The sequence below is a fragment of the Pipra filicauda genome, unplaced genomic scaffold (assembly GCF_003945595.2).
Source record: "Pipra filicauda isolate LSUMZ 115617 unplaced genomic scaffold, ASM394559v2 scaffold115_size4368891_pilon, whole genome shotgun sequence".
Classification (NCBI taxonomy): domain Eukaryota; kingdom Metazoa; phylum Chordata; class Aves; order Passeriformes; family Pipridae; genus Pipra; species Pipra filicauda.
The window spans coordinates 3,618,817-3,644,908 of NW_024103607.1; the positions used below are offsets into that span (position 1 = coordinate 3,618,817).

Genomic DNA, 26,092 nt, shown 5'->3' on the forward strand with positions numbered 1-26,092 from the left:
AGTTGGACCAGATTTCTGGAGGCCCCTTTCTAACCAAGGGCAAAGGAAAATATAATTTTTCTCTGTTTATACTTCTTTAATTGGTGAAAGAAAAAAAACAAATACCCAAATGCATGAGAAGAGCTGAATGTCATAATCTGTTCTCTTTTTGAGATACCTGGTCAACTGGTTCCTCTGAGGAATTACAACATTTATGTTGTGCTTTCTTCTGCTGATCCACTTGTCCATATCTCATTTCTCTGCTACTAGTAGGATAACTCTTAACTAACCCTGAGAGAAACAGAATAATATCAACTCCTATTCTAGCACAACTGGCCATAGGATCTAGTACATTTATTTTGCTAAAAGGAATTCAAGATTAGAGGGTAAAGAATTTACATGGAAGAAGCAAAGAATTAATATTTAAGATAAACTAATCACTAAATACAGGACTGTATTTCAATACATAATTAGGCAATGCAAGCCACTGCATTTCATGTTATGAATCAGAAATTCTGGACTCTGTCTATAAATCCATTTTTTCTTTTGTAAAAATGACATAGAGATAAAACTCTTTATTTTCATTTACTACTTCAAAATAGCTATTAAACTGAGATTCTGATACTTCAAATTCATTTATCCAAACAAGAATGTTTTTGTTTTCACTTAAAGAACAAAAAATACATCTTCTTTTTTTTTTATTATCATGTAGGTTCTCCAAAACTATTATGTGCTATCTAGTTAAAGAAATTTAGAAGAAAGAAATGAAACCAGGCTATTTCAAAACATCATCTTCCTCCTGGATATGATTTTCTGCATACATCTCCAATTACATAGAGTGTGAGAGTGTCTTTCTAATCATGATGATAGACAGGAAACAGGACTGACTTGTCTCTTGCTTCGTACAAATTGCTCAGTGTGTCAGCTTTATAGGCAACTGGTATGTGCCCATAACCTAGAGCATATCAGTTAGACTGAATATGCCTATTGGAAGTATTCATACATTTCTAATATTGTAAAGGCTTTTATTACAGCTTGACATTAAAAAGTGTCATTAAAAAGCACACACAAGTATCCTCTCAGTGCTAGTTTCTATAAAATGTTGCATCAATTGTTCTAAAACCAGACACAGACCATGCCCACCATGACGTCATATTTAGTGATTTTAGGCCACTGGAACAAGAAAGAAGACTTTTTTACTTTTTTTCATTTTTTCTTGTGAGGTTTACATGTACTGTGAAGTTGAATAATGATTTATTTCACCACTGTTATTGTCCTAATTCAGCCAAATATTTATGTGTAACTAACTTCAAACCAATGCTTCATCCCACTGATTTCAGTTGAATCTTAGTATAGTAAGAAACGTCAATATGAAGTACAACTGAAAGTTATAGGTTAACACTCTATGTTGAGCTCTGGTTTACTAAGAAAGAAAGAAAGGCAGATACAGTGTGTGAGACTGAAGGAAATAAGTAGTACTGGAGACCTAGATTTCAAGCTGTTGCAAGCATTGCCTACATAATTTCTAGGCATATGACCTTATTGTACATTTGCTTCTACAACATGCAATGCAGATTCCAAAGACACACAAAGATTCCTGAACTATAACTGTATGAACCAGATGTAGTATAGAAAACATGGTAAGTGAAGCTACTTAGCTCAGATGAAGCCCCAACACAGCTATGGACTTTTTCCTTGGCAGCATCTGAGGTATCTCTGATACACTTCACAGTGAGCCTCACAGACTTACCTTTTGCCTCTACCTGTCTTTATATAAAGTCTAAAACAAAAAATTATTAGAAAATCTTCATGAGTTGATGCTTTGTTGCTAGAAAATTCTCAAAAGAGCCAACATCATAGGAGGATGAAGCAGTATTTCATAATCAGGCTCCAGCTTTAACACAATCGATATGTATGTTGTGGGTGTCATTTAATGTGACATTGTATTAAGAAGCACGGATTAACAAGCTAAATCCCTTCCTTCCCCTTATTAGTGCTGCCCAATGAACCATGTACTTGTACAATCATGTGAAAGTGTTTGGCTTTTTCCTTTGCAGTTTGCATCCCTCCTTCCCAGTCAGTTCAGGGCTGTAGTTCTGATTAAGCACAATGGTTGTCACTAAAAATCCAACATTACCAGATCAGTTAATTTTTACTTTAAGTTTCGGTGGAAATCAGAGTATCTCAGATATGTGTTAGTTACAGACAAAGCATGACTATTTAAAAACCACTTTTCTTACAACTAGGTCAGTTTACAGTACTCACATTAAATATTTGTAAGGTCTTCTTCTGAAATACATAAAAGTTTTCTAAAAGGTTAGCTATTCCTGTGACTACTTGCTAAATCCGAAGACACAATTTAGGTATAGCTAAACATTGGACTTAAGGACTGTTTTGCCAGACTGAAAAGTAATGACTTCATAGCTTTACATATGTTTTCAAAACTGCTGGGATGAAGGGTATTGAATGTATAAAACCAAAACATTACCTTTGAAAAATAAATTCCACTAATCTCTACTCTATTTACAAACTCACAGAATAAGAAATTATAACAAACATTTTAGTATTCTTAGATATCTCATGTGAATATGAGAGGACAACGGATTCTGCTTAGTGAGGAAAAGCTGCCTTGCTCTCAGCACTGTTTGATATGTAAACAGGAATGAGATAAAGACAAAGCAAAACAGTTGACATCAATGAAGTAAACGACATTTAAAGAACATGATAATGAATAGCTTCTGGCTTTTTTTTTTTTTCTGAAGGAAAAAGGGTATATATTACTGCCTTTTCTTCCTTTGTCTCCAGTTTTTAAACCAGCACTGAGCTGGAGTTACTGCTAACCACTTAAGTGCACATATTTCTGCTCATAACTAGTGCAATAATGCACCAAACCCAGCATTTAAAAATAGGAATGGCTTTGTTAATGTCAGGAGGCAAGGTATCAGTATATTATTAATTAATTAAACACTGTAGACAGATTTGTTGACAGCCAGAACACAGCTCTTACTTTTATTTCTCTGACAAAATAACAAGTTATGTGTTTTGTAAATTGGTTTTAGCACAGAAAGCTTGTATTAACCTGTGTGTTGTTCAGGAAATAGTTTTGCCTTGATATTTTCATAAGATGAAATTTCAAATAATTCTGTAAGACTACATGTACTATGAAGTATATAAGTTTTTCAGACAATGGATATACTCAAATGGAAAGCAAAGAAATACATCTTGGTCTTTATCCTGAAAATGCCAAATATTGTTAGGCTACAATCAGGTATGCTTTTTTTTTCCCTTCTAATTATATTAATATTCTTGAAGAATAGGCTGAGACCACAGATTCAAGCATTCTGTTTCTAAAATTACATAAAAAATGTAAATTTAGAATTATTCCATTCAAGAAAAAAATGAATGTGCAACAAGAGTGACTCAAAATAGAATTTTTCACACCTCTAATGATATTACAAGAATTAATAAATACAGTATACCTTCTAGTACTGTTTATCTTATTCATGATTCAGTATTTTATAGGACAGAATCACTCAGGAGATCATAATTCTGTGATCTATCACTTTAAAAGCATAATTTTTAAGTTTAATATACATTAAATAAGGGGCATAATGATGAATACTGAGCATTGCTGAAGATGTAAAAAAAGAAGCAGCTTGCATGCAAGTGCAAACTGGTCCAATCCATGTCCTGAAATGCTTCAAAAATTCTGTTTGAACTTTGCTCCTAAAACGAAGAGTAATTTTGTATTCCTGTGTTCAGACTTACTTTGGAATTAGTTGCCAGGCAGATGTCATTAAGTTTATGAGCCTCAAAGGCATTTCTCTACCAGTGTTGGCTACTTTCAAATGCTGATTCACTAAATAAGGCTTACTGGGTTAAGAGCCACAATATCTGATCTAAACTTTAAAAAGTGCTTTGGGAATCTGCTTATAACTTTCACCAGTATGCAGTTAAAACATTGATAAAATAATTCAAAATTATTTCATATAACTCCTGATTCTAGTTCATGGATCAGTTTCAGATCAGCAGCCTTACAAGAAGCCCTCTTCTTCCTGTACATGCAGCCATGACCATGTGTATTCAGGTGTGTTTACTAAACAAATAATTCTGAACAGTAAGATCCATTTAAGGCACTTTTAACTTGGTCCAAAAAAGTTAAGGTCTCCCCAAGTTACTAGTCACTCTAGTGACTTTTGAAATACTGCAAAGTATACATTGTTTACTTATTAATGAGTCGGTTTTTTTAAGAAGGATTAGTACAATTAACTAATTAATCAATTACAACTATTTGCCTTTCATGGGCTAAGAAAGTCTCACACAATACATGAATATGAGCTGGTGCAGTACCAGCCTTTACCCTAATTTACTTTGTTCTACAAAGCAAGATTATTCTCTTTTCAACTATAGATGACACAAATTTGTACGTATTTATATATGCTATTTATTTAGCAACCAACAATCCACAAGCTATTCCACTAAATATTTTTTTTCCTATTTAATATTATCACTTTCATTATTAATTTTTACAGTGAAAGACTACGAACTTATTTTACAAGTGGTTAGCACTTTTCTTAGTCTTCATGATCCTCATCTTGGGTGAAAACAGATCACAAAACTGGTGTTAGTGTACCAGCATCAAAATAAACACTGCATTTCCTAAGTAGGTTTAATACTAAGCTGCAATGACAGCTGGGTAAACTGATTTCTATCCATTTAATGATTTAGTTATGTTAAAATTTTATAAAGGTTAAAGCAGAAATTAGAGGGTGTCAGCATTTTCATAAGCCATAAATTACACTTCTCTGCAATTATGGTTATAAATGCAGTTTGCTTCTCAAATGGTATTTCTACATTGTTTCAGTGCCATTTTTCGTCATTTCAATCAGCAGAAAATTTGTAGTAAATTTTTTATTTCAGAGGACTTCTTTGATTTGCATAGTTCTTTGTGCAGTCTGCATCTGTTCTAACAATTTTTCTCATCTGTATTACTACTATACAAGAAATGTTTAAACTTCCAATCGGATAAACATAAGACTTATTAGCCTAGTCAGGTCACAGATAAAAATCATAGAATCTTAGAATCACTTAGGCTGGAAAATGCCTTTAAGATCATTGAGTCTAAAGTCTCGAACCTCATGCATGTTTCTTCCTTGAAACACTGGACCCATTCAGCTCTCTCCAGTGTATCTCCTTGCGTGATCCAGAGCACTGTTTACAGAGATCTGTTAAAAATACAGCTTTCCCTGGTTAGATAGGCTAATATATGTCTGTGTAATTGTACATATATATATATTTATATATTAGCACATGATATTATATGTCCTAATATATAATCAATAAGTACCTCAGAAAGACCCTGTACTATTTTACATCTGTTGGCTGCTAATCAAAGGTGATTCAAACCCTTGAAATTATACTAGAAACTGGCTTTGTTTCCTTTTGATATCAACCACTGAGTACAGCAGTTTCATATAATTTATGCTGTACTGTACTATGTTGCAGTAATAACATTTTGTGCCATGATTCCAAGAGATGGGTCATAAACTAATTGGATACAGATGAGACCTATACACAGAATAAAAAAAGTTCCAAAGATCACCTGGGTAATGAGTGATTCAGTGTAAGATGTTCCCACGCTGTTCTGTTCTGCATTGTACTGCATAAAATAAATTCAGAAGCCAGACTAGTAGAGTTGCCACTTTTAGGAGCTGTATAAAACTAAGATTCTAACATCCTTTGGCCATTACCACTCAAGTAGCATATTCAGAAAATTTTAATTTGTTACTTGTATGCTTTAGACAAAACTCAGTTTGAATAGCTAACTACAAAAAACAGTGTGCAAATCCAGGAATTAAAGGGAATTGTGAATGGCACTAATTTGACACAATCATGTTTAACTTCAGAGTTGAGGTAATTTTGAGTTATGATTAATGAAAGAACTAGAGGATAAAAACTATGCTGTGCTTTGGGGTGACCTTGCCTGATTTACCTAGAGAGAGCTGGCTACAGTAACTCCAGTGCAGTGAAAAACTACAAGGGAGTTCAGGGAGCTCAGAGAAGACAGCAAGTTCAAACAACGGTGACTGGTATTATCTCCATTAGATCTAATGCTGAGATGAGCTGGGTTCAATGACTGGGGCTTCCATATGTCAATAAAAATTTATTAAATGACCCATTCCTGACTGGAAAGTCATCTACAGTAATTGTATCAGGATGATTTCAAAAGTGACTTTTGAAATATAAATTGCAGAACTGTGTTATCACTCTAGATTTATGCAACATAATAGCTAAGTGGTTTCAGAAGCTGAATCCACTGAATCTCCTGCCACATATGAGATGATTAGCATCCTAGTAAAGTGCAGAGACATATTTTTTACTTAAAGTAAAAGCGAAATTAACTTTTCTACCATTTATATAAGTGAGTAATCATATTTGCTTTTAAGCTAGGGTTTCTACAGTAATTTCATCCCTTGGAATTACATCCATTTTCAGTCTGACGTGAAATACTAGTGGGCTGCCTAAACACTCAGCATTTAATTTCTTCAACAGAAGACCAAATTTAACCTGAATATTATATATATGCATATATCTCTATATATCTCTATATATCGTCCATAGATCTCTGGAGATCCCTTTTTTTTTTTTCTAACAAAAGGTTGAACTTGGTTCAGAAACTTTAAGGGGTAAGATACTCATCAACAGAAGTCACAACAAATTGGAAAATCATAAATATAAAAAATTATATTTATTTTTCCATTTGCTTTCTCCATTTAAAGCAATTTATTCCAAACAAGGTTTTATTGTATGTGTAGTTTTCTGTTAAAACTACTGAAGACAGATGTCTTCAGTAGACTCTAAAGATCCCTGTGCTCCTAATTACCAGATTTGTTTCTTTTTTTTTTTTTGATTAAACAGATTTCAGATTTTTCTTGCCTCCTACTCTTTATCTTTCATGCCACAGACAGATTATTCTCCTTTTATTTTCTGCACCTGTTTCCATATCGTATTTACACCAAAAGAGACAAGAAAGACAAATCCTCTCTCAAAGAAATAGCAAATGGTATCATGCCAAGTCAAATGAAATAAATGCAAGTTTCTGAAATAAAACTAAACATGCAAAAGGAAACTGACTAGAGCTAAAAAAAGACAAAAGTCAGAGTGTTTTTATATGGTCTGATGTAATTTTTTCTGTTCTGAACTGACACTGAGAAAATGTAAAATACCAAACATAATCAGATATCTGAGTTCCTCTAGGACAATACAAAAATACAAGGAAGAGTGCCTTGGCTCTACCTTAACTATGTACTACTATAAACATACAATTCGTTCCTGAGAAAACATCATTTGTTCATTTACACATAGTTAGTCCTACAGGTTCAGCTTTATAGAATTACAGTGGAGAGAAAAACAGTTGAAAAGAGAGGTAATCAAAACAAATTATTTCTTTACCTCTGAGACTCTGTCAATGGAGGACTGTACATCCTCTGCCACTAGTCAATCAATATGTATGAAGAATAATACAATGAAGAGGGGATTTTTAACATCAAATGAAAAAAAAATACCCAGAGGAATATGAGTTTCAGATTTACACTCTCAAACGAAGCAGAACTTCTATAGCATTTATTCTGAAAGTCAGAAAAATAACAAGTCCACCTGGGACCTCAGACAAAGACCCTGAGTTAAGTCTAAGATTTATTTTACTACCTTTTCTTTGCTAAATAAAAATTCTTCTTGAACTTCAGGTAAATTAATGATTTTTTGACATCACTGGAGATATATTTTCTTAAAGGATCCTTTGGGAATAAAGCAGTAATATCAAAAGCAGCTAATGTCAAAACTGGAATAAATAAATTAAACATCAAAATCCAAAGCTCAGTTACTGCTTCTTTCAAGAGAAAAATACTGCTTTGGATATCTTGACATATAATTAGAATGCAACTATGCAGGTGTGTATGTAACTAACCCTGAAGTCAGGATGAACCACTCAAAACAATTGCCCAGCCAGGTCTCAAAACAAATATTGCAAAATAAAATTAATAACACAGAGGTATACCTTATGCATGAAGTGTAGGTATCTGCAAACAGAAAAATAACCACTTATTTGCAAAATAAAGCAGATGACACAAATTAGTATTTCAGTTTTGTTTTGAAAACCTAAGCCATGATCCCGATTATCTCTTCTGTATTTGCACTGCCAACCTCCTAGCAATGTATCTTCTAGGACATGCCTATCCACAAATGTCTCACAGAAAGGGGATTTAAGACAGAGGAAATGGAGTCAATTTTCAGAAAAAACACTGTATATTAATATTAACACTGACACTAATGTTAGCTTTTCCTGAATATTAAGGTGCACAGTGATGATCTTAGGGAGGAAGATTTAGTCTACATTGTCCAGTCACCACGTTTCCTCTGCTAAAAAACACTGAAATATTTCTTAGCTACTGTACACTAATAAATTCCTCAGGGTTCCATCTAATTTTCATTAAAACATGACAGTCTAAGCCTAAAATATGAGTGACTAAACAGAAAAGCTAGCTGAACAGAAGTGAGGTACATGAATAAGAAAAATGAAATTAATTAGACCACAGACTAACAAATCAATAGTTTTGATTATGGCTGGGTTTTTTAAAATCAATAGTGGATGAAAAAATTCCCCAAACTTATACTCTCTTCTATTTTTCAGTCTCAGAATGTCTGCAAATATGTATTGCAAAATGTTACATTAGAATTAAATAAAATTAGTTTTGGTTAATCAATATCACTTTGAAATGTGAAGTTGTATCTTAATACAATATATAATTTAGTTTCTGGTGTCCATCCTCAACAAAAGTAAGTGATTTAGTCATTACTATTACTATCTGGCATAAAAAACCACACGTCAGTCATTTACTGTTGTTGCCTCTCAACAGTTCCTTCTTTTAAATGCAAAGATCAACACTGAGGCTTGAAGATCATGGTCCAAGAGATTAATGGAGCCTGAACTTCAAAGAAAGAATAGGACAAGGGAAAAAGAGCTAGGGAAAAAAAACCCCAACACATTCCTTTTGGTTCAATTCCTGCTCATAAAAAGAATAAACCAAGGTGAATAAGGTCATGAACGCTATTTACACAGAAAACCTGCATGAATGAGGAAGACAAAGGAAAAGTGAAGAAGGTAAGAGTATTAGGATAAAGACTAAAATAACTTTTCAAACTAAAGTTGAAATAAAAGGAAACTGGAGGCTGATGGTATAAGAGGACACAGAAAAAATCTGCTAAAGAGAACTATGGGAAAGCACATTTTGCTGGAATATGCATATGATCTACATGCAGTAAAGACAGTTCAATCTCAAAATAGAAATCAGTTAAAAAGTTCAGACATCAGTAAATACAGGGTAAACAGGAAAAGAATACACAGAAAGCAGCAAAAGTAAACAAAACAAACAAAAAAAGCACAAAAGACAACCGTGAAAATTTAGAAAATTCTTTTCACATTACAATTATTCCAGATTACATAGATATAAAACTCACTAAAGCAAGTTTAAACCTGCTCCAAAATCTCATCAAATATTTCTGCTTTGTATCTCTCTCCATTACCTTCCTAATAACTAACTGATTTAGTTTAGCTGTCAGACATCACTGGAATGTAAGTAAATGGAATTGCCTCATTACATTCAGAATCTACAGATCTTGTCCTTAAAATAGTACTATTTGTTGCAAATCAGATTTTCACAGTAGTATTGTATGAGGATAGCCAAGAAACAAATGTTCACAGTTAAAGCTTTTAAATAGAAGTAAATTATATAAGGAAGATGTAAACTGATGGAAGTGTATAACTTTTATATTATTTGCAGTTGAAACACAACAAACAAAACAAACCCAAACTATTTTCACTTTTATTTAGGGTTTCACTTATCCATATTCACTTATTGTAGTAAAACAAATTCCAACAAAATTAACTTAGCGATAACTCCCTCCATTTTTTAAATCTGTGTTTGAAACTGTATCTTCATACTACTCCATTATTTAGAAGGTTTTTCAAGTGTGCTTGAAAAATTTCTATATCCCAATGGTCCTCTGCTCACTAGGCATGCTAATATACATACTTGCACTACATGTATCACTGCATATAAGTGTTAACTTACTTAAAATGCAAGCTTTTTGAAGAAAAGGAATGTGCTACGTGTAAATAAGTCAGGACAGGAAAACTTGCACAGAACGAGAAAAACACAGATTTACTTGTTCAGCCAGAACTTGAATGTTTGTTTCCAATTTAAGAGACCTCCTTTGGAAGAAGATCTCTTTGGAAGAAGAACTAGAAGGACTTGACCGTCAGTTGCAGGGATGGTGAGCCTAAACATCTCCTGCCACAGCTTTGCTCTTCTCCTGTGCCAGTATCACCCATAATGGAAAAGTGAAATACAGCAGAGGAACCTCTGAGTCTGATCTTTACCATCCTCCTAAAATTAAATACAATGAATTTCACTTTCCCGATTGTCTGGAGCTTTATTCTGTCAGTAGAGTTTTAAAACAAAGTTGATCCTCAACAGTAAAGTTTATGAAGTCTCAACACTAGTCTTTATTGGGGTGAAACTCAAATTTTGATACAACTAACTTATGCTGAGTTTCATCACACAAAGTCTAATGGTAGTCTGATAAAGTGATGTAACTTGGCACTTCATATAGAAACTTTTATTCCAGCAGGACTATTGTTCATGGGAAAATCTGATGTAACCCTTACAGATCTAGTTGCTTCATTCACAACATTTAGATTCAACTAATTTTGTAACTTAAGCCTAACATTTCCTTGGATTTTCCTCCAGTCGTCATACACCAATATCAGTATCAGGCAAGTCAAAAAATTATCTATTAGGCTTGAATACAAGGAAACAGCATGGAACATCAGAGGACTGGAACACGTCTAAATTGGCTATTTTTCCAATTATGTGGAGAAAATAAAAAAATAAAAAATAATAATAGAAAAAATTTTTCTCTATGAATTTAGCTTTCATTGTTAGACTGAGACAGCAAGGTTTGTAGACAAATGGCACGGATATGGAAAATTGCTAGTTTCAAGATTATAATCTCTGTTTCACTTTTAATGAGAAAATAATCAAATGATTCGGAAAACAAAAAAAGCATCCAAAGATAAAAGGAAAGGAAAGAAAAGAGAGAGAGAGGGTATGGAAATGTGCACTGTCTTCCTAGCTTTATATATATAGCAGTCAGAAAACATAGAGGCTGCCTCCTGAGTATGCTGAAAAGGGGAAATCTGTGGTAACTGGCTACTCAGTCTTGAAAATTTACATCTTGAGCTCTTGTATGTAAGGGAAGGAAAGAGCAAGGATCAATATGGATGATACTAGACTAACCATTATTTTTTACACATTGTATTAGTGCTTGCTAGAAAAGATGATGACTGGAAACACAAAAAAATCGGACATAAGGCTCTGTCTACTGGAATCTTTACTATACCATTCACTTTAGCACACTGTAATTTTTAATCTTTTTTTGAGGACCAACCTTATAATTTAGAGAGGGAAATTATTTCTTCACTGATCAAGGTTCAGATCAGCTTAAACTTTGATGAGAAATTCAGTTACTTCACTAAAATTACTACTTCATACATTAAATTAATATAAAGTTTTTTTATGGAAAACTAAGGGAGTACCTGCACTGAAAACTGGTAAAAAAAGATACATTAGTTCTGTCAACTATCTACAGCTGTTGGTGCAGAAGAGTTTCGCTGCTTTTTAAGGGGTGTGAGAAACATCACAGGCAGAGAGTACACAGTGCAGTGTACATCATTGTTCTATCGGCAAAAGGAAAGTTTACACATCTGGGATCAGAAGTTTGACAATGCAAACACAAAAAATGCATGTCCTGACCACAGTTCTGCTTCTGCATGAATGTGTATATTAACACTGTTCCCAGCTTGAAGTTGCTCACTTTTTTTTTACAGTACAATCAATTTGGAGAACTAGCAATCTTGTTTAAACTGAAAAAGTTGAATAGCTGTCAAACCCACCATCAACCCACCATCTTTTCTGAAGCCACTTCCTAGAGTTAAGTGGCCTTAAGCTATAGTTCTAATATACATATACAAATGTAAGGACATGATTTTTAATGACAGTATGTTTGATTATCTTACTTGTATGTATTACACAAAGACATAAATATAAGGACATGATTTTTAATAACAATATGTTTGATTACCTTACATGTATATATTACACAAAGACATTCTTACATTGTTATATATACCACAGCTTTGAAATAGAAATGTTAATATGAAACAAGTATTTCCACTTATCTTCAGTAAGATTTTTCCCACATATTTCTTTCCTGTCACTCTCATCTCTTCTTTCCACTCCTTTCTTCAGAGTAGAAGACCATTTACAAACAAATCTATCACCCTTGTCACTTCTCGTATTGCTCTCTGTTTCTCATTGATTGCAAGATTCATCACTAAGGTAGCACCTACAGTAACTACGAGGCTACAAAAGCTAGTATGTACTATTACTGTGATGCTAAACTTCACATGTCAGAAAAAATGCTTACAATCATGGACCGTACTGAGGAAAAAAAATCCAGAGCAAATCAAGAGCAAATTGAGAATATAACTTCAAATTTCTAATCTCTTTGTATTACACACCAACATCAAGATAAAAAAGTTCTGCAGTTCTGAAACACAATAAGTTACTAGAAATTTTGGAATTTTTCAATCAATGATCTGCTGTTAAAAATCAGCTTTTGAATGTAATGAACACATGGGAGTAGTTGTCAATCAAAAAGCCTCGACTTGCCCTTTCAGGACTCTCCATTTCTGACACACTTTCCCTGCTCAGTCTTGAAAAATGATCTTACCTTTCAGCAACTGCTTCTTTCTTTATCCATTATGATCCACATGCAGATATGGCAGGAGATGTATTGTTTCAGATCCCTCTCTATGTAGATTAAATGGCTTACTACTTTAAGATCCTAGTTGTATATAGGTTCAGTAGAAAGTGTCCAGCAATTTGTCTTCATGCGATGCCTTAGTAATTAAAATGCTTGCAAGAACATACATTTAAGTTTCTGAACTCAAGCTCCCTCTCAGGACAGAACCAAACACCATAGAATTACAACCTAACAACTAATCTTGCACATTGGGGCGAAACCCCAGCCTTACAGAAACTCTTAGTGACTCCAAAGGGGAGGGATTTCCCCTTTAAGCAACTTACATTAACTCTGAATCCAGGATTATATGCTTCTCTAGAATGTGAGCTACTTCTCACTTTTTACAGTATCATATCTAACAATAACCAGTACTGACAATACTACTCTCTTTAAGATAATTTTATCGAAAATGAGAATAAACAAACTATGCTATATCTCATTTCTTTTATTACAATGGTTTAAAAAAATATATAAAAATAGAGGTTCTTTTTGATCTTAATAGCCATTATTTACTAAGACTGTTGATTCTTCTACATAAAGGTGCAACATTAAACAATGCAAAGAGGAACAGAAAAATTATCAAAGAAACAGCTGGGCAGGAACAAGCTGTAGTTTCAAAAGGCCTGTTATCTAATTAATTTTATTACTAGAGTCAAGATTACACTTGTTTAAATAAAACATGACAAATTCACTTATGGATGTTACCAAAATGATATGATCTCATCAAAATTTGACTAAGCGAGAAATCATGAACTTATAAAATAAGAGGCCAGATCCGCCTTCCAGATCCATGAATGAGTTTGATACAGTAGAATTTCACCCCTAATTTAACTTTATCAACTAAGAAAGATCTATCTCACTGAAGTACTACACTCAGAAGTTTAAGGAAAGAAATATTTGGCCCACTCTCTCAATAATGCAAGATACAATCTACTCTACGTAGCCAAAGCAAAGTTTTATTGATAAAAGCAGGTTTATGCAAATATTCAGCTATAAATTATTTCTAGAGCTTTGGTACTGCAATGTTCAGACATATATTTAGAAATACTATTTTGTTCTTTTTGGATGATTATCAGGTATCTTATCAGATAAAGCTTTGTTCATGTGAATCTAATTATTCAGATTTCTGCTAAGTTTTTTCCTGTTTGAGCTTCTTGTAAAGTGACTTCAAACTGTTCCATTTTCTCAACAAACTGAGTGCTTCCAAACAGCTTATGCCAGAAGAGGAATAAATTAATGATCAGGAACTTAGAATACTTTTGGTCTTCAAAGGATTTAATATATAGAATTTAACTCTTCTCCTCCCTGCTTTGAAGTGGATCATTTTTAGTAGAGCAATTTAGCCTCAGGTTTCTTCAGAGCTAGTGCATCATGCTACTCTGTACAATACAGAAGTGCTAACTGCTTAAAACATTACCAAACAATGGTAGTCTGAAGACTTCCATTTAAGAAAAAATCATAATCAAGTAAGCTTTTTTCTGCAAAAATTAATGTTATGTCTTTCTATTTATAGGTCCCAAGTCTAGAACTGCTATTTTATTCAAGTTATTAGCCAAAGGGGAAGATGAAAAAGTTGAGAAAAAAATCCACGGGAAAAAGGCTTAGATGTGAAAAACTCAAAACACTCATTTTACATAATTTTAATTACTACTGGTCTTTTTACAGTTACTCACTATACTCATTATAAACTTAGCCCATTTAAGAGAAGATCACTAATACTATATAGGCTTCTCTCATTTCAGTGATACTTCTTAGGAAAGACTGAAAAGGAAAAGGCAAATTATCTAAGTGAGGAATATCTTTTTCATTCTAAAATAACCTGAATTAATAAACTGCGAGATACTCCCAAAATTTCCAGTTGTTTTCCTACCTGTGTGCAGACAAATTACTGAGGTACAGGGTGTATTTTTCTTCAGAAGACAGCCCATCCATCATCAAGTAAAAAACGTGAAAATTACTCTGGTTGAGAGGCTGGATAATGACACGAGACTTCTCCAACATGTATGTATAAATCCTAGCTGATTGAGAAACAAACATGTAAATTAATCATTATACTGAGTGGTCTAAACTTACATATTTTTAAAGCATTCACCATTGCAACAGTTAAGAATAAACGTTTCTTATAAAATGGTCTGAGAGGAACATATAAAATTTAATAGTACCATTCATACTCCCATGGTTCTCTATATAAATCACATATAAAGCCCTACTTCCATTCAAATTGGTGGAAAAAAAAATTTATCTTACTTACTGTCTTAAAACTACTTAGTTTTAAAGATAATGATGTTGATTTTTACTCTTTTTTTTATTTATATATTTGATGAACCAGTTGCTGTATTTGAGAGACAAGCTATTAGTCATCTCACCGAAGTGTAGCCATGTGAGCATTGGCATCTATTCTAAGTTCCTTCTTAACAGAAAGAGAAAGATGCAAGAGATTCAAGACCTCTTGAAAAAAACACCCTTGGAAGCATTTCTTCTTTCTCTGCTGGTGATTAAGAACACACAGATTAATAGTTCAGACTAACCACCTAACTTCTAGATGGCTACAAAGAGACAAATTCCTCCACAGAACTGGTTATCAGCAAGCTCACTAACCTGAGCCTGGGGAAATATGGGTATCTTGGAAGGGGTGTGATGAGCTGGCTAAAGGAGAAGTCATGTGGATCAGCACAATCTGGGAAAGAAAGGTGAAGGAGGATGAATCTGAATGAGACTTGCCTACAGAAATGCAGTTTACAGGCTTATACATAACCTCAGATCCACTAAGGTTCTGAAAGAGGCAAATCACAGAAGCAAATGAAATATTGGACCCTCAGATCCATTTACCTGTTCACAAGTTTACAGGCATTTTATAGATATACATGAAGAGACAGACACTATTTTGGGCAGTCTACTCTTCAGCCCTCCACTGGGGGTACATCACCACACAGTTCCAGATGCAAGAGACTAAGAGAACAAGAGAACATAGAACTGCAGCTGGAGGTCATGGCCTTCCCTGTCAGTAGGAACCTGATTCCAGCTCCCACTTACCCTGCCGTTTGCATAATTTATCTCACCATTACTTAAATACCAGCTGTGGTGCAAAGACCAGAAGTGTGTCCCTTCACACAAAACTGAGCACCTCCACCACTTGAACACAGTCCATTTTGCTGCAGCTTTAGGTTTTTCAATCTCTGCAGTGTGGTGGAGCTTTCACAGAGTCCTTACCCGGGAAAGGACTCTTGAGTTTAGAGCATAAGGTGCACTTCTCAGCAATGGAGGAACTATATTTTTGAAACACTGTAAGCAGAGAAGAATATTAAAGCATAGTTTCCCCTAGTGTGGGTTTCAACCAACCCATCTAGGACTCCTTCCTTTAAGAACTGGAAGTAGTTCTTGAACACATAGTTACAGAAAATACTGGGGCATGCATCCTGTAGCACAGAAGGATATTCTTAAATGCATACCATTTTTGTGCCACTCATGTTTTTTTAGAATTTTTCTTTTTTTTTTTTTTTAAGTTTTTGAAGCAAGCTGGGATTAAGCACAAAATAGCACTGATTTATTTGGTACAGTCAAAACTTTTGCACTTCTAAACATGTGCAGAAGCACAACTTCAGATGCCTAAGAGACCTGAATTTTGAAGGCTGCGTGGGCGTTTAAAGACTTTGAAAGATGGGGTTAGTTGTGGTTGAAGCATTATTTTCAGAATCAGTTCTTGACTCACAGGTACTGCCCAATGCAACACTGAGCAAAGTTATGCAGGTTGGTGTATGAGAGTGTGCACCAGAGGCATGGTAGTTGCTTTAGCCTAGTGACTAGGCTAGAGGGCAGAATGGCATGCTCCTGTCACCATACACTGCCTAATATCCACAGTAGCTCATTCAGCGTTAGTTAGTTATTGCTATACCTTCTGTATTTGTCTGGTAACTTTATTTTAAATTCCACCTATTTATCTTCCCATCTTTTGAAATTCTTTAAGTTTCTGCGTATACTGTTAAATTAAACACAGCAAACATGAGGTTACTTGAAAATGTGTGTTTAAGGGAACACAGCCTTTGAGAATATTGCTGAAAGACAGCGTAGAGTGGAGGGAAATGAAATGGGTGAATCTCAAACATTGTTTTAAGAAAGGTCTCAGCAGGTAAGCTCTGTCCTTGAACTGAATATAACTATGCACAGTCTCTCAAAGTTCTACTCTACACAGGCCAAACCATCCTGAACACCATCCCAGTCAAGGAGTGCAAAGGTCACTAGCCAGGGACCTCTTCTACACTTTCTTTAGGTAATAGCACAGACATGGCTTGACAGATGTGCTGGCAACCAAAACCACGCCTGCATAGCTACATAAGGGACAGCAGACCAACAGCAAAGAGTTGCACATCTGACTTGTTGAACCAAGGAGACATGATCTGGCCCATTTAATCATCCTACAAAATATAGAAGTGAACTGCTATTATGGAATCTATATTATGAGAAGTTGTGCATCATCCATCTAGTCTTCTGTTGCTACAATACAAAAAGAAAAACAAAACCCAAACCTGTGCTTAAAGTAAAAAGGCACACTTGGGAAATCATATATGTTTCTGGCTCCCGTAACTTTGCAGCACACTGTAAATTGAAGCAATGCAATCTTAACCTTTCATGGCAGGACTGGCCGAGACACCCACTTTCATCAGAATCAATCGTTACCTGTCTGCCATTCCTACATGATAAAACAGAACAGATGAACCTGAAGGATGATTTCCATGTTTTATTGTGCTTGTAATTTATTTCTAAGTAAAACTAAACCAACCATCAATTAATTTGAAAAGAGTCCACTACTTCTCTTTAATCACATTTTTGTGCGCAATGTTCTTCGCTAAGGCTTTCCTAACTACCACTCAGGTGGTTTTAACATTCATTGATTAATAAAAGCAAGAAAAATGTTATCAAAGGTCATCTATCATTTAACTTTGATGATGGGCAACACCACTTACTTAGATGACACAAATTAATTCAGCCCTTTTCAGGTACTTCAAGTCACCTTCACTTTAATAAGGCTAAATACAATTCATCTCAACTAGCATCTCCAGCAATGGGAAGACCTTTAAAAAAAGCCAAGCTTTCAAACACCAAGAATCAAACACAACACCATCTTAATGGTGCTAAAGGAACTCATAAAGAAAACTATCACAGTAGTATGCTTTTCTACAAAGTGAAGCATGTTCGCTGATCTGTATGTAAAATAAAAGGGAAAAAATAATAGAGTTCAAGAGCAAAGTCTCTCATTTTTGTGCAGTGTTAATCGTGCTTACAGGCACAAACAAATTTGTACTTCCTTTAACAGCTCATTTGATCTACTGAGCAGCTACACAGTCAGCAAGCAGACTCTCTATTAAAAGTGTGGCCAGTGAAAACTGCCTTCCAGCTATGCATTTTTTGAAACTACGTTGTTCCTTCTCAAAAGATATGCTGTCCTAAACACAGTTATTGCTAAAAACAAAGTAACATTTGTCAGTCCATTTCAATGCAACTTAAAAAAAAAAAGAAAAAACTTCAGTCCTTGTTTTTCAAAAAGTGAAGACTGAGAAAAGCATGGCCGGGAAAGTAAGGCAGAAAAATCTGGATAACAACTTTTTCAGACTTTTTTTTCTCTTTCTTTTTTGAGTAATTTGATGAATTGATAGAAGCCTTAATTTTCATCCTAGGAATTATGTCAACTTACCTGAAGGACCATTCTGGAAATAAATAAATAATCTGCCTTTTACTACTATGCTGTGAGTGTGAATCGTTCTCTATGAATGATTACAATTTTTTGCCAGAAGTTCAGTCTTTGACTTCTGAATTTATTTTAGAAATTTAATGAAATCACAGGCCTGTAGTTTATTCTGTGTTTGTTCTAATGTAAGACTTTTTACTTTACCGCCTTATTTTATCCAGTCACAAACAGCAATTACTTAATCTGGGTTACACCTTCTCCACTTGTTTGCCTGTACTAAAGCAATAAAAGATACTTAACTGCAAAGGTACTTGTGACAGAAAAACTCCCATTTGAACCCAACTTTGGAGTACACCTTATCAGAAACAAGAGTCAGAGAAGATAAATAAAACCTCTAAATATATCCGTACTGGCTTTGTGTAGAACCACACTCAAAAGCTCCATCCTTTTTTTCAAAATGCGGCAAAGATACAGTTTATGCAAAAGGCCAAATCAAACCTGATGATGAAAATTATGGAGAGTATTTCTTTTATTTAGGTATATTGGACTTTCTCCTATAAGAATAAACCTTATGTTACAGAAGTTAGAGCATTGTTATGGTCTAAGCATAAAAGAACCTTAGCATGAACAAGAAGTTGTCACAGACTTGACTGATGTCCTCTCAAAATGCAAGGAGTGCCACCTTGAGCTTGTCCTCTATGATAAAAATGTACACATATACTTTTCATGTCCCTTCCTTAGCAAATTGTTCTGGATCTCCACCCGCAAGATCTGTCTGTTGAGGAGTTTAAACCACCTAAATCCTTTGATGGAGAAAATCCAGTGTAACTTGGATTTTTTGTTTACAAATCAGACATATTTAGCCCAGTTTGTATCAATGAGTTATAAAATCATGGCTCAGCAAAACAAGGTGCTCTGCATATTTATATTTTTCATTCATGTTTAACAGCACAAGACAGAAAATACTGCTGCAAATGATCTTGCAAATAAATACAGAGAATCACTGGATGGGATTTACACCAGACAAAGACAACATGTCTCATTCTTTTCTCATTTACGGTGTCAATCTGGGACAATTTTACTCGGAGGTGATGTGTAGCAGTGGCCTAGAAAAGGCAACATCTACTATGCAAATTGAACAGCGGGAACAACTGCAAATTTCAGGAATATAAACCCCATTTTTACTGCTGTACTAGGGCTTCTCACTCTTGACTGCAAATTATGTAACTTTTGGCTACCTTAGACTTAGTAAGAGTAAATGATACAATTCCTAAATAATTGTGGAATAGTGGCACATAAGTAATTTGTTTATATTTTTTAATGGACCTGACTACCCTAGACTTTCTCATTTAATGCCTATGGTTTGAGAATGATTAAAACACAGAATTAGTGTACCAGAAAACTGACACAATTTATATTCATCACAGAAAAGGGCTATGAATTAAACTGGCAAGTCTGGGTAAACCTGTTTGAAAACTCAAGTCTCTGCAAACTCAATATATTCAAATTAAATATATATAATACAGAGGATTTATAAAATGTTAGCTTTAGGGACTGAGCTTTATTTTTACAAGCTCAACTCAGATGCTCTTCAGTCCATGTTAATGTATACATCACTTTACATTCCTCCCACAAGAGCTCATACATAAAAATTAAAATCACACTTTTTTAGTTTTGCTTTTCCTTTACAATTATCCTACATTCATTGTAAAACAAACCAGAAATACAGTGTTAGTAATTGCCCATGTAGTGACATTTTCACTGAAGAAACTCTCATATTTGCTAGCATACAGTGAACTGTCTCAAAAATATGAACTGTAATTCCCACTAAGAAATATATCCAAAGAATTTTTTTTGGAAACTCTTCAGAAAGCATAAACACAATTAAAATTATTTTTAAAAAAAAGAATGGATTTTTGAAATGTTTATCCAGTGGAACCTAATATATTTGGAATGAAGTGTATCTTGCCACATGGCTTCTCCATCCAAAAAGATCCGTGCAAAGAGGAAACTGTCTGTGCATAGTTATTTCTGCGTAACTCGCTTTGACACTGAGTAACTTTATGATGACTAGACAGAGTTTTCAGAATCAAACAAGTTTTTCTCAGCTTTCCTGTTTGTTTTTTTTTCACTAATGAATGCTTACTGGGGATTAGCAGACTCCCACTTACTCTGAAAGCAAGCACAAGTTCCATACCATCTTGCCTCTAATGAGAAAAAACATCAACATGATTCCTACTTCTTTTAGAAGAAACTTCCAATTTCAGCACTGGAGAAAATACTTGGGTTTTTTTGCCTAAATAGATTATATTATCACTCAGTAATTTAAGGGATACTTAAAATATCCAATACAATATTAGGCAGAAATGCAAAACTCAATCTCTTTGTTACTTTTATTTCACAGTGATGCGACACAGAGCTCTCTCAGTATACTAACCTGGGAAATAAAGAGAAATGTGATTTCCCAGGAACTATGAGTAATCAGTGGTGTCAATTTTTTTCTTGTCTTTCCCTGCCACCTAGTGGCTGCTAAGAACAACTTCAGACTGCTCACTCCTAACAAGCTATCAACTCATAAGCTATATGTTCCTCTGACACTCCCTAAAGCCCCCCTGCTTTATATATACTTTAAAGCCTTTGCTGTCCAACTCTGTGTATGGCACACTGAGATCTCTGATCTAATAGTCTGTGGGTGATATCAAAATAAACAGATTACATGATACTTACCTGCAACTAATGTTTTTTTTCTCTCACAAAACTGTAGCTCAAAATACTTTATAAAGCAGCTGGAATAATCATTCAATGGTGTCTTAGCATGTCCAAAGGCCTCCAAGATACAGTTTACCTGCAAAAAGATGGTAAAGAAGCAATGGTTGATTTGTGACTAATAACTGGGGAGGAAGATCATTTTTCCTCTTGGAATTTAAAAAAAAATCCTTGAAAGATTTTTTTCCTAAATACAAATGAAAGTAAGATAGCTAAAAATAAATATAATTTAAAAAATTATGTCAGAATAATGGAAGTCATGAATGCAAGGCAGAAGAAAACGGTTGACGTGCCAGCTGTATCCTTATCACTGGTTTGGATACGAGTGCCTGGAGTCATGTGCCCAGAGCTGTTATGCTTAGTAAAAATACTAGAATCTTTGAAAGCAGCTTATGAATTTAAAGTCAACCAATACTAATAAGGAATCAAAGGAATTTACAAGCACTATATGATGTCAGAAATAGCATGAATTATTGATTTCAAATAGAATTACTTCAGGATTATACTAGTGAAAAACTGAGGAAAAAAATAGATTCACACATTTTTATGGCATCTCTCACTAATGCATTTTCATGTTACACTTTCATAATCACAGCAACTGTTTCAAGACAGCATTAAAAAAACCCAAACAAACAAAACCAAAACATTAAATATGCCATCTTTATTCCATGTTTTCTCTGTATTTAGCTCTTTTGGGTATAATTAGTTGCTTACACCCCTTATACCCTGAAGGATTCCCTTCAGAACATTCCTCTGCATCCTTAGAAGTGGACTGCAATGTGGCCCAAATACACTGTTGTTTAATTTTTTTCATGAAGCTGGATGACCTAGCCGGGGAGGGAAGCAAGCTGTGGAGTGGCACAGATAAAATGTAGTTTCAATCACAAAGACAGAAGCTCTAAAAATCAAACCCTTAAGAATTATTAGTTAAGCCAGCTGTCTGTGCAGTAGGTGGCAGCAATAGTCAGCTTAGCTTTGATTTCAGTTCCACTCCAGTAGCATTGTTTAGAATGTATCTGCTCTTTAGAATAATTCAGCACTTGGTTTAACCTCTACAGCTTTATTAATTTAATGGTGCTATGCATGACTGCAGCAGAAATGAATCCAGGGTGCTGTGTCCATTAAGGCACCTTAAAAGGCACCTAAACCAGAATCTCTACTTTATTCCCCATGGGTGAAATCTGCTACATCTACCTGTGCTATCTGAAGTCAGATATTCTATCTAAGCTAGTTGTAAGGGATCGTTCCATAACCAAAAGGCAACTCTTTTTTCTTAATATGTGATAATTCTCTTCCACCTGCATTGATTGAGACTCATTGATATGTATGGTTACATCAATACTATTAAACAAAACAAGATCAGGAGCAGGACTCTAACGTAAATGGCAAGTGGCATGATAAGGCTCACATTCAGAGATCTAACATCTCTTCTTTTGCAAATCAGGGTGGACATAATGTTGTGAATGGTCCCTGGCACGTGCTGTCCTCTGAACTGTGACCAGAGGATCTCTACGAGATTTAAACCGTGCCAGGGAGCAGGGCACCAAGTGTCTGTTAGGGATTGCTGTTGTTTACTGCATAAAGTAAGTCACAGTAGTTTAAAAAGTTAACCTATTTTTAGTTGGAGAAAATTAGGCCTGGTCTGACCCCTCCAACATTAGTTTCTCTTCTTAACTGGACACTTGTTCCATTTGCATGATGGACAACCATGATGGTTGTCCCTGGGAATTTTCCTGTGTTCAGGAGAAAACTTACAGCAAAGACAATAATACTTCTCACACCTCCTGATTCCCTGCTGTTATATTTGCATCCGAAGCACACAGTTTTCAGTTGCTTATTGACAAAGTTATTTACTTACTTCTTCTACTCATTACTTAATCTGAACTTTAGGAAAGAAAAGGACTTGGATGATGTGACCTGAATTTTGCAGTCCTACTTGAATAACATCCGTGGCCTGATCAGTTCAAAACTGTAAGTAAACCTGTGTAGGTAGTAAATAAAAGAATAGACAGTAGAAATAAATAGTTCGTAGATCTGGCTCCTAGCTTTAAAAATATAGTAAAAATGCACGGTCCCTATATAATGGTATTATTGCAACACTAGACTTTAAAACTCAGAAAAAGTGAGAAAATACCAAGAATATTTTTAACATTGCACATGAAACCTAGATTAAATGTCTCATTTTAGGAATACTATCAACAAACCAGATAACACCATGAAAAACACTAACATTGCAATTGCATGACTTCATGAAGTAAAATAAAGGTACAGCTTATTCATTTGTAGTGTTCTCAGTGTCATCAGGCTTATTTCATGTCTTCAAAAAACACAAATGCAAAACTTCTAAAATCCACCCAAAATCCACAGGATTTTTATTACCTTATCATCTGTAATGTACAAACTATGAATCACTGTATCTGTAGCCTTTCCCACATCCCAATAATCCTGATTTGTAGGCTGTCTGTTAGTGGTAGCTGTACTTCCAACGTATTTTATCATCTTTCTGGACTGAATCATGCATAACTCAGGAAGAAAGTGTGTTTTGAGTGATTCATATGACACTACTAAAACCTCACAATGAACAATTCTAGAGTTCATGCATGCGGCAAGTGAAACCATAAAAAGTACCCCAAAAGGACCTTGGGTTGACTGTAAGCCTTGTAGAAGAACATCATCAGAGAAGGTGAAAGAGGCTAAACTTTTTTTTTTAAAGTATGAAACTCAGAACTGACCTACGACAAGGCAGACTGTGCTAAAACTTTCTGTGTAAATCTGTCTCTGAGCTGGATCTCAAATGAGAAATTTCATTGGGAAAGGCAATTTTTTAAAAGAATTTGAATTGGCAATTTAGGGGGTTGCATTATTTAAAATGCCAGTATTAACCTTTGTAGGGAATTAAATATGGGGATACAAAAATACATATTTTGGAAATTAAATATGACCAAACAAATATTCATAACTCTTGCCTATTTCTTAAATATATTTAGTACATAAATACAGAGCCATATAACTGTTTAATCCTTACATTCTTCCTGCAAGTTTACACTTTCTGTCTTACCTGCTATTATGTCAGATGTCTCAGCACTTCTTATACTGTTCAGAGAAGCACCATTACACCATACAGTCAAATTTATTTATCTACTGAAGGCAATTAGTACCCATTTTGGAAACAGTTCCTTATCACACAAATGTTTCTTATTCACTGAAACGCTGATTTCCAAAGTCACCAAAACATATAGAAACAAAACTGCCTCCACTTTTGAATCAATATGAGCTTAATCTTGTTCCCATTCAGGGAATGAAATTGAGGGAAAGAAATTTCCTTTGACTTCAGTGGTGAAAAAAAAAAAAAAACCTTTGTGAATTTCTGCAGAGTAGATGCCTTTTTCGTTACAGTTCAAATACCTTTCCCTTTTCAAGAGGCTAAGTTTTTGCTTTGTTCTACTCAGTGATCACAATGCTACTTACGTGTTTTATCTTTGTATCAAAGGTATTTCTGCTGGAGCTGGCTCTGCAAGTGAGGTGTTTCACTATCTGTTTGCAGGCTTCAGTCTTCCCAGAACCACTTTCTCCACTGCAAGATGACAATCAAGGAAGAGAGGGAGGAATCATTGTTAGTTTCACAACTGCGTTGTTCTTTATATTCTCTGCTAGCTGTGTTTGAATAGATTTAAGTTAGCTCCGTCAAACTTTCATTTAAAATAACAGCAGGTTTATGGATGGCAAATAAAGAACAGAACGTAGGAGAGAGACTGGCTGACTATGTTCATGAGGGCTGTCAGAGCTGTCAAGACATATTGTTTTGTACCACAAGTCAAACCAATCAAATCTAAAGCTTTCAAGTCATTTTGAAGGTATTTATAGCAAAGACATTATCTTTATCTTTTGTCCAGCAAAGGAGCCCTCTTATGCTGCCTAGTTCTCTTTGCAGATGGGGAAATACTGCTGTGGTAATGATGGGAGTCATAAGGAATGGAAAGTGGAAAATACAAGAGGAAGAAAGGAAAGAAAATAGGAAAGGAACAGGAAAGAAGAGGATAATTGATTTTACAACCTGCCCTGTTTCTGCAGTGCAGTACTGTTTGGATCACTGTGATTCCTTGTTCATGATGTAGAATAAATATTCAAAAGAATGAGAATCTCTGACAGGGAAAGTGAGCAAAGAAAATAAGGTAAGGGTAAAAGAACAACAAAGGTGGGAAGAAATAACAGAAAAGTGGAGAGACGGAGGGAGGAAGCAAAATCAGTGGTGCACTTCAAGCATGAGGAAGGAAGGAAAAGGAAAAAAAAAGAGATGGAAAGGATAAAGCTAGTGAAGCCTTATTAAGAAATCCATGTAAGAATTTCTTAATTGAATTATAAGAAGCTGTTTTCTTTATAGACAACTGAACTAAACAAAATGCAATTTGATGCTCCTCCTTCCTTTATTTGCTTAAAGGGTTATTTCTACAACAGCCAGTTAGATTTTTAACAGGTACAATGGCCATGATGGCTGGTCAATCCGTTACCTGTGTAGTTTAGTTTCTGAAAATGAGATGCAGCAAAATACAGTATCTGTCTGACCGTTGCTTTATCTATTGAAATATCACTTCAGAGGAGAAATCAATTAAATGAGGAAGAAATAAAAGAGGGAAGGATAAAAAGGACTTCATACTCAGATAGCAGTGGGATCTCTGCAGTATTTAATGTCATTCAACTCTCATGGGACATACACGCAGCTCTGGTGAATATCCCATTTGT

General features: G+C 34.7%; 1 protein-coding gene across 4 annotated transcripts in view; it reads right to left on the reverse strand.

The window, feature by feature from the left end:
* The window catches only part of MYO16 (myosin XVI), a 361,410-nt gene that overhangs the window by 133,376 nt on the left and 201,942 nt on the right, over nt 1-26,092 (reverse strand). For all 4 annotated transcript variants that reach the window (XM_027743477.2, XM_027743481.2, XM_027743479.2 and 1 more), the window contains exons 14-16: nt 24,821-24,926; nt 21,314-21,431; nt 14,774-14,921 (exon numbers count right to left, since the gene is read on the reverse strand). In XM_027743477.2, the coding sequence (XP_027599278.2) occupies nt 14,774-14,921; nt 21,314-21,431; nt 24,821-24,926 (372 nt within the window). The remainder of the gene's footprint in view (nt 1-14,773; nt 14,922-21,313; nt 21,432-24,820; nt 24,927-26,092) is intronic.